Below are 16,527 nucleotides of genomic sequence, written 5' to 3'. Positions count from 1 at the left end.
GAGGTCCAGCACCGAGGGCCTTCTAACTGCGAGAAGCCAAGTTACAGGGAACCAGGCAGAGGGCCTTCTCAGTAGTGGCACCCGCCCTGTGGAACACCCTCCCACCAGATGTCAAAGAGAACAACAACTACCAGACTTTTAGAAGACATCTGAAGGCAGCCCTGTTTAGGGAAGCTTTTAATCTGGGAAGCCAGATGGGCGGGGGTATAAATAATAAATTATTATTATTATTATTATTATTATTATTATTATTATTATTATTGTCCTCCTGCTCCTGGGAAGAACCGTTCCTCCTCAATGCAGCCCTCCTCAGCGCGGTCCCTGACATACACTAAGCTAGATTTTAGAAAAAGAAAATTGTGTGGCTGTGGGAGAAGCTGTGCCTAACACGTGGAAATATTCTTTCCTAGTGTGAAATTCATCAATAAAATCCAGTACGTTCACACCTTGGAGGAACTATCGCAGAGCATCCCCATGGAACATGTCCAGATTCCGGACTGTATCCTACAGTAAGTATTGGGCGATACCTTGAAACAGCGTTGTTTTTCTGCACCGTCTTTCCTTTTATTCTGTGATTCATATACTACTTCTTTTTTGGTGATCACTCATAGCCGAGTAAGATTGTCTTCCATAATATTAGTTCCCTGGTGGGAGTTTGGGATCACGGTCTGGGTTTGCCAAGCGTGCCTTCCTCTTAGCATGTTTCTCCCTTGCGTTCTGAGTATTAAAAGCTTGGCCTGTCGCTCAACATCCCAAAAACCAAATTGCTGCATCAATAAGTACAAAACAACCCCGCTGCAGCGCCACAAAACCAACTCAACGGTGTAACATTGGAAAATGTCGATCACTTCTCCCTGGGCAGTTATCTTTCCACAAGGGTCAACATTGATGCTGAAATCCAGCATCGCCTGAGCTCTGCGAGTGCGGCTTTCTCTCGATTGAAGTGCAGAGTGTTTGAGGACAGGGACATTATCAGGGAAACCAAAATGCTTGTTTACAAGGCTATTGTACCACCAACCTTACTGTATGCTTGTGAAACATGGACCACTTATAAAGGCCATTTCCAACTCCTCAAAAGATTCCATCAATGGTGTCTCCGAAAAATCTTTCAGATCACTTGGGAAGACAGGCAAACTAATATTAGTGATTCATATACAATGAAGGGTGGTTGGAGGGGCCAAGAGGGGCCTGGACACATATGTGACATGTATGTGACATGTAATTCTACTCTTATTGATCCAAAGCAGAACTCCAACGTAGAGTTAGCAGAGTAAAAACGTAAACACGTTGCAGGATTCACAAAAAATAAACCAGAGGCAATTGTATTTCATACAGTGTGCAAGGTCAGAGAATTCCAACCAAAAATGGAAAAGGTAGCAGAAGCAGTTCCCATGCTCACCCGTGATTAGGAACAGAAACCAGTCAACGCATGTTGTTTCGTCCTTTGCTTTACATTGGAATGAATTTAAGTTACGTAAGTAAGCGGGTTGCGCTGTGGGTTAAACCACAGAGCCTAGGACTTGCCAATCAGAAGGTCGGCGGTTCAAATCCCCGTGACGGGGTGAGCTCCAGTTGCTCGGTCCCTGCTCCTGCCAACCTAGCAGTTCAAAAGCACGTCAAAGTGCAAGTAGATAAATAGGTACCACTCCGGCGGGAAGGTAAACGGCGTTTCCGTGCGCTGCTCTGGTTCGCCAGAAGCGGCTTAGTCATGCTGGCCACATGACCCAGAAGCTGTGCACCAGCTCCATCGGCCAGTAAAGCGAGATGAGCGCTGCAACCCCAGAGTCGGCCACGACTGGACCTAATGGTCAGGGGTCCCTTTACCTTTAAAGGTAAAGGTACCCCTGCCCGTACGGGCCAGTCTTGCCAGACTCTAGGGTTGTGCGCTCATCTCACTCTATAGGCTGGGAGCCAGCGCTGTCCGCAGACACTTCCGGGTCACGTGGCCAGCGTGACAAGCTGCATCTGGCGAGCCAGCGCAGCACACGGAAACGCCGTTTACTTTCCCGCTGGTAAGCGGTCCGTATTTATCTACTTGCACCCGGGGGTGCTTTCGAACCGCTAGGTTGGCAGGCGCTGGGACCGAGCAACGGGAGCGCACCCCGCCATGGGGATTCGAACCGCCGACCATGCGATCAGCAAGTCCTAGGCGCTGAGGTTTTACGCACAGCGCCACCCGCGTCCCTTTACCTTTACATCACATTAAACAGTGGACCGTGAGGCAGATAACATAGTACTTCAAACAAACCGAAATGAAGCAGGACAGGAAAAGCGTTGATTACGACAAACTCAGATTGCAGGCTTCTTATGTCTCCAACAGCTTTGTTTTGTTGGCAGTATGTTCATTTGCAATTTGTCGCTTATTGGGAATTTGTTCCTATGGTTGGTTTTAAGCCGGTTGTGAACCATGGTTTTTTCACAGTTCTAAACACTTTGTTTCAGGTTTGAAGAAGAGCGGAACAGAGCGAGAAAAGAAAGGTAGGTTTTTCCCTTTTTGTATATGCTAGGAAAGAGGTCATTATCACTCAGTTGCCCAGGGTATATTGTCATTTTACATTGTTCCTTCAGGCAAAACCGGCTATTTCAAAATGCAATTTATCCCTAACAGGGCAGAAGAGAAACAGGACACAACTGTGAGAGAGAGGTAAGTCTCTTTCCATGTTATTGCGGATGCATTATATCAGGGGGAAATGGTTTGCAAAACTCTGTATATTAGGCAAAATTGCATTCAGACATGTCTATTAGGATTCCCACCCCCACCCCCTAAAATACTGATGAATTTTCAGGAGAATTCATTTTTTAAACACACATACACACAAAGTAATGTGGAAATGAAATGAAATGAACTTTAGATTGGAAACATTAAAAACGGAGAGAAACCAAAATTGATAGATTCACCCACCGATCTCTCTTGCTGTTCTGGCTTCTGGGATAGCTGCGCAGCCTGCATTCGCTCCATAAGACACACACACATTTCCCCTTACTTTTTAGGAGGGAAAAAGGGAGTCTTATAGAGCAAAAATTATGGTAACTTTAAATTGAATGCTTACATTGTTTTGTGTACTGACTTCCCTGCACAGTGTTCAAACCCTTTCCAGCCACATAATATATCAGACTCTTATCTATGACAGAAATCTGTCTAATGCAATTACTTTATCGTTTTTCTTCCGCTGTTCCTATCTTGAATCCAGCCCACGACTGACTGTAGTTTTTCTTCAAAGAGTCTTAAGGGGAAATTTCTAATGCATTCCTGACTACAGAGTTTTACCCCCCAATTTTACCCTCCAAGTGACGGGTGGAAATCCAGAAAAACACTCTGAAACCTTGCAAAAGGCAAACAAGGAAGGGGGGAAAATGCTCTCTTCTTTGTCCGATCCTCCCGTTCCATGATTTCTGGTAAAATGGCTGCCACAGACTAGCAAAACACAAAAATATTAAGACTTGTTTAAGGCTGCTTATTTATTTGCAGTGCTATCTGCTGATCTGTTTGGAAATCTGGATATCTGAAACTGTGGTGTGTATAGCTAGGTCTGGGTACCAATTTTCTGTTGTTTGGATAAGTGAGTTTTCATATACTGAGCATTTGGATAGCGGTACCTTTATATATCTACTTGAAGAAGCCATGGTCCAATCTGAAAAATACAAATATTTCGGTTACAAAACTATAAAAATAAAGAAAAATTAAGTTTGAAAAACATGTGGTTAGGGTAGATCAACTTGACAGTGTCCACTTATCTCCAGTGTAAATATGACATATCGGCAAAAGTCGGAAATCGAAAGAAAACTATAGCTTGTACACAAAAATTGATTTCAGATTTGAAATCGGCATTGAAAGAACATATAAGAACAGTTGAAAAATCTCATGCAACAGAAAATGAAAAAAATAAAAAAATGTTCCCCAGTGAATTCAGCTGCTGTTCACTATAATGGGTGTTCTCAATGGTCTTTTATGGCAGCAAACTTTCCTAAAATTAATTTTTTCACGGGATCTTTCACGGGATCTCAGAATAGGGCTTTCTGGGGGGAACAAACCACCCCACCCCGGAACTCAATACAGCAGATATGATTTGTGTTCATTGTTGCAGTTTTCACTCTGCAAACTGTACATAACAACGCATAACTGCATTGCATAATTTGCATGGTGTTTCCTTTGTGTTGAAATGAAAGGTGTGGAATAATGTACTGATTACATAAGTAATTATGTAAAATTCAGCCAGAGCAGACAGCAGGACAACAATTAATAGAGGGCATAATCTAACTAAATTCTACTTAGAGCAAACCAGGGCCGGATTTCGGTTTGATGAGGCCCGAAGCTACTGAAGGTAAAGGGGCCCTTTATATGTCCAGCTGTCCTTTGTCAACAACAAATTGCCACTGTTTTTTTGTGTTGAATATATGCTAGATGGCCATTTATGGACCTCATAGGTATCTCAAGCCATTTGCACATGTGGCCGTGCAACCAGTCTATGCAGAATGTAGGCACCCTATATATAGAAAGGAGCAAACCAGTGATATTTTGGGGAGTAGGCTAGCAGGCGGGGCCCATGACTTACATCCTAGGAGCCTATACAACACAAAACACTGTTGCTGTAGGTTTTATTTTATTTGTCTTTTATCTTATATTTTGGAAATGTACATCCAGGTTTACTAATCCGCTTGTAATATTCTGCCTCTTCAGATGCAGAACTACGAGGTTTAACAAGCATACACCATTTTCTAAATTTATTTACTATTTTGTCTGTCTTCCCAAACAGGCCTACATTGCCAGCAGAGGATCAGGAAACAAGGTATGTGTGTGTTTGTTTTATTTATTTATTTTTAATCACATTCAGAATTTAGTTACCTACCGTTTCCCTAAACCCTTGAGCCTCTTGGGCTTGCCGATCATAAGGTTGGCAGTTCGAATCCCCATGACGGAGTGAGCTCCCGTTGCTCTGTCCCAGCTCCTGACAACCTAGGAGTTCGAAAGCACGCCAGTGCAAGTAGATAAATAGGTACCCCTGTGGCGGGAAGGTAAACGCCGTTTCCGTGCGCTCTGGTTTCCATCACGGTGTCCCGTTGCGTCACAAGCGGTTTCGTCCTGCTGGCCACATGATCCAGAAAGCTGTCTGTGGTCAAACGCCGGCTCCCTCGGCCTGAAAGCGAGATGAGCGCCGCAACCCCATAGTCGCCTTTGACTGGACTTAACCGTCCAGGGGTTCTTCACCTTTTACCTGTACACCCACAATAAAACACCAGTCTGGAGGGGCCCTTGATAATTGACAATCAGCAGTCTCATAAGTATTCACTGGGCCTGTGTGGTGTAGTGGTTATGAGCAGTGGACTCGTAATCTAGTGAACCGGGTTCGCATCTCCGCTCCTCCACATGCAGCTGCTGGGTGAGCTTGGGCCAGTCACACTTCTCTGAAGTCTCTCAGCCCCACTCACCTCACAGAGTGTTTCTTGTGGGGGAGGAAGGGAAAGGAGATTGTTAGCCGCTTTGAGACTCCTTCAGGTAGTGAGAAAGTGGGATATCAAATCCAAACTCTTTTTCTTCTCTCTCCTTCCACCATTTAGCATGTCCTGAATCAAGGCAAGACCACATAGACCTAAAGAACGACCCAGACCGATGCATTTCCCATTGTAAAATGACCTTCCTGGTGTTAAGACCACACGACCATCCTCAGTTCCATCCAACCAAGGAATCAGCCTTTCTGTCTTTGCCTAAAAGGTATTCCACTGCACACAAGAACGAACTTTCCAGCAAAGGCTCTGAGTGGCAAACCCCTTGCTGAGAGATGCAAGCACCTTCCATCTTTAAAAAGCAACAACGTCGGGATATTACAAAATCCAGCCTAAAATGGAGAACTCCGGTTTATACATCGAAAGCCTCCTCCGTTTGGTTGCTGCGGGTCAGCATAGCGACATTGGGATGGAAAAGCACACATCCATTCTTAATTCCTTGCCGGACGCATCTGAAAGGAAACTGTTGCTCTGTGCATTCATTGGGCCAGGAAGGACCACGAAAGCAAACTTTCGTCCCCTTCTGAATGAAGTCTCTGCATGCCTGTTCCAGTATAGATACAGAGCACCTACCTGGTTTTTTTTGCCTCATCCGTTTCCCAAATGCACCCTTGGCACTATTCTTTTTTACCACTTGAGCTCATGGTGAAGTCTCACGCGGGAAATGATGTACAGATCATTTTTATTTTTTGCATCCTCTCTCCTGAATGGGTCTGTCCCTGACTCTTGGGTACCAGATATCGCAAGTGTTGTAACAATGCCCATTCATACACTAGTCAGTGAAAAGATGCAAATATACTCACATGGTGGTGGGATCTGAACGGTTTTAGTCAGTTTCAGAACACTGGACAATTGCCCACCCCTGAATTCTGCCTCCAAACATGTGAGACAAGATGCAAGCACATGAAAACACAGTCCACATCTCCCCAAGCAAGGAGAAGGGAGATCTTGAATCAGATGGTCAGATTAGAAAGTGCACACATTTAGAACAGGAAAATAAATACGCAACATGACTTAAAAACACTTTTTCCTAAAGCCACATATGTATACCCATCTTCCGCCCTAATGAACATGGGAGTGGCTCCCATTTTATGCTAGAAAAACGACAGCAAAACTCTGCAAGACGTTTAGGTTAGGTTGAAAGATCACAGCTGAGTAGAAATTTGAACCCAGGTCTCTGTGCTTAGAATCACACGATCCTGACGTTGCAGGACAGGAAAGCAATTCACTCAAACAAAATCTTGGGATCAGGAGAAAAGATAATGCATGCACACCCATGCACACACTTAGATTTAATCTATGCACTTAAAATGTGATCCAGTCATTTCGATCCAAGAAGAACAGAAAACCCTGGAGTCCACATTCAGATAGTTGCTGTTTTGGTTGTCCATACAGTTCCACACCAGAGGGCAGCAGTGGCAAAATTACATGTGCAAACTTGATTTTCCGGGGAGTCTTCCAAATGCCTTGCTTTCGTGTGTCTGCAGAGGAGCGTGGGACAGCTGGCTTGCCCGTTTTTCTTCTCATTTCATACGTAACACCTAACCCTGAACAAGTAGGCAGGAGAGCTTGCGATGTAATGGGGAATCAATCTTCAACAATGGCTTTAAAGGACCGGTCTGTTTCGTTTGCAAAAGAAAGGAATCTAGCCCTATCTGCGGAAGCTTTGGGAATTTCTTCTTTGCATAGCAGAGTGCGTGAGTTCCTGAACACTTCAATCATACCTCTCTACTGACAATGGAAGTAGAATCCTTACCCCATAGAACCCTATGGGGTCACCTTACGAGCAGATGTGTTCACAACTGCAAATGATCAAACATCTGGGAAATGTATGGTTCGCAATCATTTCTAAAAACTTCTCTCTCTCTCTCTCTTTCGTGGAGGGAACATTTACAAAAGCAAAAAGAGCTGTAAAGACATCTATCAGTTTGGATATGAAATCATCTCAACTGGATTTTTTGAAAGTGCATTTTAAGCTGGGAGGGAGGGGGAGAAAACATGACAGCTGATACGCGTATATCAGGATATGCTGGGAACTGCATTGAGGCGTGTTTACATGCACTTCCACTATTCTACAAAGAGAAACGTGGAACATATTGGCAGACTCATTCAAGACCACAGATTTGCACATCCTTCTCTGGAAGCAAAAGGGGTGACAATTCTTTGTGATATCTTTGCCGGTTTATCTATGCTTGGTTTTAAAAGGATGTGTTTGCCTTGTGATCGTGGGCACCAGAGGGAAGAATATGGGACTGCTTGATTTTAAAGCAGGGAGGGGAAATCTGTGGCACTGCAGATGTTGGGACTACATACCCCGTCACCCTTGACCATTGCCCAAGTTGGCTAAAGCTGTTGGGACTTGCAGTCTGACATCATCTGGAGGGTCAAGTGTTCCCCTATCCCTGGGTTACTGCTAAAGAGGAGGAAATGTGTCTCCACCCACAAAGTGAAACGAACGTGGTTTGGGGAAATGGCCTTAATCACATCTACTATCATGGTCTCAGTTACAGATAGGTAGCCAGGTTGGTCTGCCATAGTCAAAACAAAATAAAAAAAATTCCTTCCAGTAGCACCTTAAAGACCAACTAAGTCAGTTCTTGGTATGAGCTTTCGTGTGCATGCACACTTCTTCAGATACACTGAAACAGAAGTCACCAGAGCCTTCTATATAGTGAGAAGGTGGGGAGGGGTATTACTCAGAAGGGTGGTGGGATTGGGTGATTGGCAGATAGCTGTGATGAGCCTGTTGACGACTCTTAATGACTGCAATAGGTCTTACAGGAAAAAGCAAGGGGTGAGAAGGTGAAAAATGGCTTTGTCATGTATAATGAGATAAGAATCCAATGTCTTTGTTCAGACCAGGTCTCTCCATGGTTTTAAGTTTGGTAATAATCTCACCACCCTTCTGAGTAATACCCCTCCCCACCTTCTCACTATATAGAAGGGTCTGGTGACTTCTGTTTCAGTGTATCTGAAGAAGTGTGCATGCACACGAAAGCTCATACCAAGAACTAATTTAGTTGGTCTTTAAGGTGCTACTGGAAGGAATTTTTTTTATTTTATCATGGTCTGTAATGGTTAAACTTACTGAACCAAACCTATATCTGAAATCTCTAAGGATGATCTATCAGTGGCTTTTACAGGTTTTATGTCTCCATCGGCTTCACTATGGCTTACCATGAATGAGCAAGCTTGCTTGTGCCCAAAGAGAAAACTGTGCTTGCTTCGCTCCTCCTGCGACCAGCTGTTGATGTTCCATGGTTTCTCTTGCTCCCCAAAAAGACCTAAGTTCTAACCAAAGTTCGGTCTTGGTTTAGCACTCATGCTTTATTTGGGGGACTCAGATTTAACACGGCATTAGGACTTGGGGAGGAGCACAGCGGGCGTGATTTCTGTCTGGGCACCAGGGCCAAAGTTTGGCTTGCTGTTGCGTGTGAAACAGGCCACAGGCCATATTTGCACATGACTAAAGCCATGCTAAACCATGGTTAGGCCAGCTAAACCATGGTTTCGTCAACAAATGACAAACCGTCTCACAGAGAAGCAGAGAAACATGGCTTGTTTCTCCAAAGCTGCTCCTGGTCTTGGGCCTCTGCAAGTAGGGTGTCCATACAAAACATGGATAAACAAGGTTGTTGGGTTTCTATGTAATGCCAATCTCTAGTTTAAAACAAGCCATGGTTCATAAGTCAACAGCAAAACGGCTTCACATCGTGGTTTATTAACAGAACGCAAAACAAGGCTAGTCTGCTGGGCTGGGTTTATATGTTTAAACCATGACCCAGTGTTATGTGTGCACTGAGGCGATATTGGCTGAATGCTGGAGGGCAGAATATCAGGTCTTTTGGTCAACACTTGGGGGGTGGATGACTTTTTAAAAAGCAAAAAGGCACTACAGAATGAACATGGGGGACAACCCGCTAAATGTCCAAGGCAAGCCACACCAAAATTCAGAAACTGAATTCAACGTGGCTTCTACAGAAAATTTCCCTGGCTGCTGTACTTACTGAAGTCGGTGTATTGTATACACAGGTTTAATTATTTGCATTGAAAGCAGTTACCTAGTTCGGGTTTGTTAGTTTGTTCTAGAAAGCATTTTAAGGCTATATTGCTGGCCTTAAAACTGGATATAAAAACTGCTGTATTTACAGTATTTTTCGCTCTATAAGACGCACCGGACCATAAGATGCACCTAGTTTTTGGAGGAGGAAAACAAGAAAAAGAATATCCTGAATCTCAGAAGCCAGAACAACAAGAGGGATCGCTGCGCAGCGAAAGCAGCGATCCCTCTTGCTGTTCTGGCTTCTGGGATAGCTGTGCAGCCTGCATTCGCTCCATAAGATTCACATACATTTCCCCTTACTTTTAGGAGGGGAAAAGTGAGTCTTATAGAGCAAAAAATACGGTATATCCAATCTTTCCTCCAAGTAGCTCAACACACTTTATGTTGTTCCCTCGTATTTTCGCCTCCTGTTAGGTAGGTTAGGCTGAGAGATAGCAGTCACAAAAGGTTACGTAGTGAGCTTCATAGCTGAGTGGAGATTTGAACCCGGGTCTGCCCGATCTAAGTCTGACATTCGAACATCTGCACTGCAGAACCCAGATGTTTCATAGAAGAACAGAACGAGATTTGGTAGGGCTCCTTTATTTCAGAGAAGACTGAATTATACATAAGAGGGTAAATAATGAAACTGCTTATTGCCCTTTATTGGGTAGGTGTCTTGAATGTGTGAATGTTTGCAAACTCCAAATGTGCAAGTACAGACTTTCCCTTAAAGGATTCAAACCTATTTCCCCGAATGAAGGAAGATAAATCCATCACACCCCTCCGATATTCTGTGGTAGTCAAGACTGAGTGTAAAAGTGCAGGAAAATGTGGCGAGTTTGGGCTTTGATCAAACTTCCTGCGAATCTCGGCTTTAATTTAAAAAAACAAACAAACAAAAACGCACATCAATTTTTTTGTGCTTATGGCTGTGAAGAAATACTGTATCATGCATAGCCAATACCTGCTGAGATTTTGGGGAAGCATGGAAAGGGATCTGAGCAAGATTTTGAGAAATCCAGAAACAGGTAGGGGCAAGACTATTGAACAAAGCAGCTTTCATCTCATGGAGTTATGTAAAATAAAATAAAAATCAGTAGAAAGGGGTAGAGCAAATATTCTTCATTGGTATGGTTTATACCAGTTGCAAGAATCTGCTTTTTTGATGCAGATGTTTGGATTACCTTACTATGGATTATTATTTTTTAAAGTGCAGCAGATCTTAAGTCTGGTCCAGAAGGGCTCTTATTAAAACTAGTCAAATTCATGGAGGAAAGGTCTTAATTTTTTTTAAAAAGTATTTAACTGTAGTGAAGCTAAATGGAGCTTCCACATTCAAGTGCAATCTACCTTCAAATACCAGTTGAGGGGGGAGTAGCAGTCCTGCCTGAGGGCTTCCCAGAATCATAGAATTGCAGAGTCCAACCCCCTACAATGCAGGAATCTCAGTATCAGAAAAAGGAAATAAAAATTCTGGATTAGATAAACACTTATTCTAAATAGTTATGCATCCTCACCTATTGATTCACTCCAGCCGTATCATAATCAAAACTCACTTTGTGGAGCATTTCAACTTTTTGGGGGGGGGGGTTTGTCCTCACTGTACCAAAAACTGCTACATTTTTGGCACATACAGTATTTTCTTCCCCTGGAAGAGCAAGGCACAGGTTTGTAAAAACCTAGCTTTTCCTTAACCAAATGCTGAATTTGTGCAATTGCGCTTTTTATCCACATTCTCTGATCGGTTTTGAGATATTTTTTCATCTGGGGTGGGGCTGAATAGGTGGTACTCCAATAAGGGAATGTAAATTGGATTTTGCTTTGAGCTAAAATTAGTAGATTAAATTATGAAGGGGAAGTGGGGGGGGGGAAGGACACACATTTGCATGAAATTTTCATATGCTGATTTAAATGTATAGCTGTAAATTTAGAAATGTAGAAAGCACGTCCAAGTGCAAGTAGATAAATAGGCACCACTCCAGCAGGAAGGTAAACGGCGTTTCCGTGCGCTGCTCTGGTTCGCCAGAAGCGACTTAGTCCTGCTGGCCACATACCCGGAAGCTGTACGCCGGCTCCCTCGGCCAGTAAAGCGAGATGAGCGCCGCAACCCCAGAGTCGGCCAGGACTGGACCTAGTGGTCAGGGGTCCCTTTACCTTTACCTAAATTTAGAATACTGTAGCTGAAAGAAGTGCAGTCCATCTCACCACGGTGGGGAAGGCTATCACCAAGTTACCTGCATGCGCCACAACTTCAACGCCCCTCATTTCTCCCTTCATAGGACTCTTTATCTTTAAGATAGACTTAGGCCTTTCCCCTTCAAATACTATATTTAATAAACAGAGAACTGTTCTTTGACAGGTGTTTAAATGGACTGTCACCTGCAAAAAGTAGGTTGCCTTTCTATGAATAGACAAGCATAATGGTACAAATCCATCACTGAAAAATGTAAAAAGGACTATAGATCGAATAATGGAGAATAATAATGGGCAGACTTGATTAAAGAAGCACATTCACACAGTAAAATGTTTTGCATCAAACTGGAATGAAGATACTGTAAGATATTTTATTTAAACACTCAACAATCTGAGCAACGTTTTGCCATGTGTTTAAGGAACAGGAAACAGTTGTTTCATGCTTTCTGTTCCTCCGTATTGACCTAATATCAGAAACATATCTGTTTGCGATGGAGAGGTAAAATCTTCTTTTTTAGCAATACCACGATGCTGATAAATTAAGGTAGTTATAAAGCGGGTGGCTTTTGAACCACAAGATGTGTTGCTGTGACACACAGTGGTGAGATCGCAACAGTGCTAACCGATTTGCAAAGGTCGAAATCCAAAACTGATGTATGAACGCTAGGATTTCATAATGTTGTTTGATGCCCCCTCCCTGGCAGAAAGCTGTGCAATCTATTTCTTTCCATTCATCCCTTACATTTGCAAACCACCTTTCTTCCAAAGGGCAAAAATCAGCATGTGTAATTCTCCTCTTCTTCTCTCACTTTCTCCCTCACGACAACCCTGAGAGGTAGGGTTCTGCTGCTGTGCCATAAAATGGAAAATGGTGTACTATTTTAGAGCATACCTCAGTACAATTCCTAACCTCTCATTCCTTCCTCTTGCCTCAAAGACTTTTGCTTACAGATGTGATGTATATGTCAGAGGAGAGAGAGAAAAAAAATCAATGTTCGACATATTTACAAATGTAAATACATGTGGGGTTTTTCTTTTTGTATATTCCTTGTAATAGAGCATGCCATTATCAAAGTGAAGTTTCCCATCATCAAGACCGGGCACAAAACAGCACACCTACAATTTCCTTGTGTTTAAAAGTGGAGCTCCGCCGTCCGAAAACATTCTTGTAAAACTGCGAGGACGAATTAAGTCCTCCACCCCTGTCCTAATGTGTTTCGTATTTAGGTGATTTAACTCTAGGAAATACAGTTTGCTGTTAACGGCGTGTGGCGGCGGTCATTTTTCTTGCTTTGAAGCCAAGAAAACCTGTGGATATTTCATTAAAAACGCCGAGTCTTCAACAAGAAATATGTCTGTTGTATTTAAAGTCATAAAAATTGTGGTGTGTTTTTTTTTAAAAAAAAGATCTGCCGTACTTCCCGAGGTAGCAGGAGTTTTCGGAACAGCCTTTTACCAAAACCAGGCAGGCAAGATGCGATGAAAAATAGCGACTGGGAGCAGGGGGCATGCAAACCATTTGTCCCTTTTTCTCAGGCTGGCAGCAGATGGGAGAGTCTTGCTCACCTCTAACTAGCGATGTCAGAGGTGGAACATGTGCTCTTCTGCTGAACTTCAGTCCTCGTCATCTGAGAGACAGGCGTCTTTCCCAGACCCACCCAGAGATGATGGAGGCTTTTTACAAGGCCTTGTTGTTGTTTCTTTAAAAAAGTCATTTGAAGTGTTTTAGCTGACCTCCTATCACATTTAGTTTCTGCCCTAGATGGTGAGCCCAGAAATGTGGGTGAGCACTAGCAGGAGGGAACGTCATTTGTTCTTGGCAGTGACTTCCTCTCTCATACGAACCGCCTGACTCCGAGGAACGTGACGGGCGAGTGTGCCGGATAAACTTTGCCGCATACCACTGTAACTAAACTATGACTTATAAGTGTACGGTGCGCAACTGAAAGAGGATTAGCGGCTGCTTTTATGAGAAACGCCAACTGTGCAGGTGGAAAGAGACAAGACGCCCTTGGTGAGACGCACCAGGCTCTGGGTGCCCATTGCTGTGTTTTCCACAAGCACCGATGAAAAATGTGCCAATATTTATTTCCAAGCTGGGGTGGGAAGAAGAAGAGTTGTGGCCGCTCCATACAGCTGTTTTATCGTAGCTGGCTGCTGCAATATATTCTTGACGCCGTAATAGCGCAGGGTGGCTCAGTTGGTTAGAGCATGGTGCTGATGATGCCAAGGTTGCAGGTTCAGTCCCCGTAATATACAGTGGTACCTTGGTTCTCAAACGCCTTGGCACTCAAAAAACTTGGAACCTAAACACTGCAAGCCCAGAAGTGTTCCGGTTTGCTTCTTTTGGAAGCCGAAGTGCTCCGTTTTGAATGCCACACTTCCATTTTGAGTGTCTGTTTTTGCTATTTATTTTGTGTTTTTGTGACTCTCTTGTTTTTGTGACTTTGTGGAACCCAGTTCAGCTACTGTTTGACTGTGTGACCGCAATACAGTGGACCCTCGGGAAATATAACTTTCGGGTTGCGAATGGGGCAAACCCGGAAGTGTATTCTTCTGGGTTTCGCCGTGCGCACATGTGCAGAAGCGCGCTGCGCATGTAGAAGCAGCACCTCTGCTTACGAAATTTCCAGGGTGCGCACGGACCCCCGGAATGAATCAAATTCGTATCCGGAGGGTCCACTGTACATTGTTTATTGCTTTCATTTTATGGATCAATGGTCTTGTTAGAGAGTAAAATTCATGTTAAATTGCTGTTTTAGGGGTTGTTTATTTAAAAAGTCTGGAATGGATTAATCCATTTTGTATTATTTTCTATGGGAAAGCACACCTTGGCTTTGGAACGCTTTGGTTTTGGAATGGACCTCTGGGGTGGATTAAGTTTGAGAACCAAGGTACCACTGTACTTTTTATACAGTCATACCTCGTGTTAGAGACGCTTCAGGTTGCGTTTTCTTGGGTTACGGACTGCCGAAACCCGGAAGTACCAGAACGGGTTACTTCCAGGATTCGGTGGTCGCGCATGCACAGATGCACTGAATCGCGCTTTACGCATGCACAGACGCACAGCTGCAGGTTGCAAACACTGTGGGTTGCACGGATCATGTTCACAACCTGAGCATCCACTGTATACACTTTTGACCCCAGCCCCCCACAGTTATAAACTCATGGTGGTATGGATCACTTGGGAGCCAGGGCCAAGGCACCATCTAACTCAGAAAAGGGGCTTACTGGAGTCTGAAGAATAGCCAAATGCCTTGCTATTTAATAGTGACATTAACAACAACAACAACAACAACAACAACAACAACATGAACGGGTGAGATTCGCACCACCCATACTGGCTCTCTAGTGTAGAGCTGGAGAACAAGCATGGAGCTCTCTAGCTCTTCTTAGACTACAAATCCCATCATTCCTGATCATTTGCCATGCTGGCTGAGGCTAATGGGAGCTGGGAGTCCAATATCACCTGGTGCCCCATCACTATCATGTAACTTCCTAAATTATAATCTGTTACTGGAACCTGGGATAGCTCTGTAGGTAGAGCATGAGACTTCATTTCAGGGTTGTGGGTTGCAAAAGATTACTGCATTGCAAAGGGTTGGACTAGATTACTCTCGGGGTCCCTTTCCAGTTCTACAATTCTATTATTCTAATAAAAATGATGTGGCGTTTATATACCGTGAGGAATAAAGAGAGAGGCAACTTGATAGCAGTATGCTAGGGGCTGTGTGATGGATCTTGTAACGTTTCTGTTTAAATAGAAATAATTTGATGGCAATTATTTGAGGCAATTACGGAGCAATCCGAACCCCTGATCTGTGCTGCTGGAGAATGTTTGGCTCTGGCAGAGGTCTTCTTCCGCTGTGCGCTGCCATGCCTCACAAAGAGTTCTGCTTTCCTGCTAAACCTGCCAGAAGCAGAGCAAATACTTGTTGTTCAGTCATTTAGTCGTGTCCGCCTCTTCGTGACCCCCTGGACCAGAGCACGCCAGGCACTCCTGCCTTCCACTGCCTCCCGCAGTTTGGTCAGACTCATGCTGGTAGCTTTGAGAACACTGTCCCACCATCTCGTCCTCCGTCGTCCCCTTCTCCTTGTGCCCTCCATCTTTCCCAACATCAGGGTCTTTTCCAGGGAGTCTTCTCTTCTCCTGAGGTGGCCAAAGTCTTGGAGCCTCAGCTTCAGGATCTGTCCTTCCAGTGAGCACTCAGGGCTGATTTCCTTCAGAATGGAGAGGTTTGATCTTCTTGCAGTCCATGGGACTCTCAAGAGTCTCCTCCAGCACCAGAATTCAAAAACAATAGCAAATACTATCAAGCATTAGTGCCAAGTGCATTCACAAGGTTTCAGAACAGGCCGTCATGGAGGCAGAATGGGAAAAGGTGATAAATCGGCTTCACCCAAAGCTACCTGTTTCCTCATGGGGGGCCTGAACCGGGTTTCCTCTGCTGTACCCAGGGCCAGATTTAGGTTTGATGAAGCCCTAAGCTCCTGAAGGGGCCCTTTCTATGTCCAGCTGTCCTTTGCCAACAACAAATTGTCGCTGTTTGGTTGTGTTGAATATACACTATATGGACATTTATGGACCTAATGGGTATCTAAAGCCATTTGCACATAACAAAATAAGTATTTTATCAAAGGAATTGTTGAACTGAAATACAATTAAGGAGAAGTACATTAATAGTGAAACAAATTATTAAGCTCTTAATAATAAACTTAATAATGCAAACGCATTGGCATTTGGCAATAACCAAAGTTCCATTAGAAACACAATTTACAAACACTAA

At 43.8% G+C, this 16,527-nt stretch overlaps 1 protein-coding gene and 1 long non-coding RNA gene across 2 annotated transcripts in view; one reads left to right on the top strand and one right to left on the bottom strand.

Moving 5' to 3' along the window:
- ATCAY (ATCAY kinesin light chain interacting caytaxin) overlaps positions 1-6,971 on the top strand; it is a 31,056-nt gene extending 24,085 nt beyond the window's left edge. Inside the window, exons 9-13 of the mRNA XM_079960849.1 lie at positions 411-509; positions 2,443-2,478; positions 2,609-2,644; positions 4,755-4,787; positions 5,557-6,971. Of these exons, the coding sequence (XP_079816975.1) occupies positions 411-509; positions 2,443-2,478; positions 2,609-2,644; positions 4,755-4,787; positions 5,557-5,566 (214 nt within the window). The 3' untranslated portion in view covers positions 5,567-6,971. The remainder of the gene's footprint in view (positions 1-410; positions 510-2,442; positions 2,479-2,608; positions 2,645-4,754; positions 4,788-5,556) is intronic.
- A 3,461-nt stretch (positions 6,972-10,432) lies between these two features.
- LOC307207281 lies at positions 10,433-14,092 on the bottom strand. The gene is made up of 2 exons (XR_013834603.1): positions 12,171-14,092; positions 10,433-11,449 (listed from the first exon to the last, which is right to left on the bottom strand). It is a non-coding gene; the product is annotated as an uncharacterized lncRNA (long non-coding RNA).
- Positions 14,093-16,527: the final 2,435 nt, after the last annotated feature.

The sequence above is a fragment of the Podarcis cretensis genome (genome assembly GCF_951804945.1).
Source record: "Podarcis cretensis genome assembly, chromosome: 18".
NCBI lineage: Eukaryota > Metazoa > Chordata > Lepidosauria > Squamata > Lacertidae > Podarcis > Podarcis cretensis.
The sequence above is the reverse complement of the archived record's forward strand: the minus strand, read 5'-3'. Positions and strand labels throughout refer to the sequence as shown.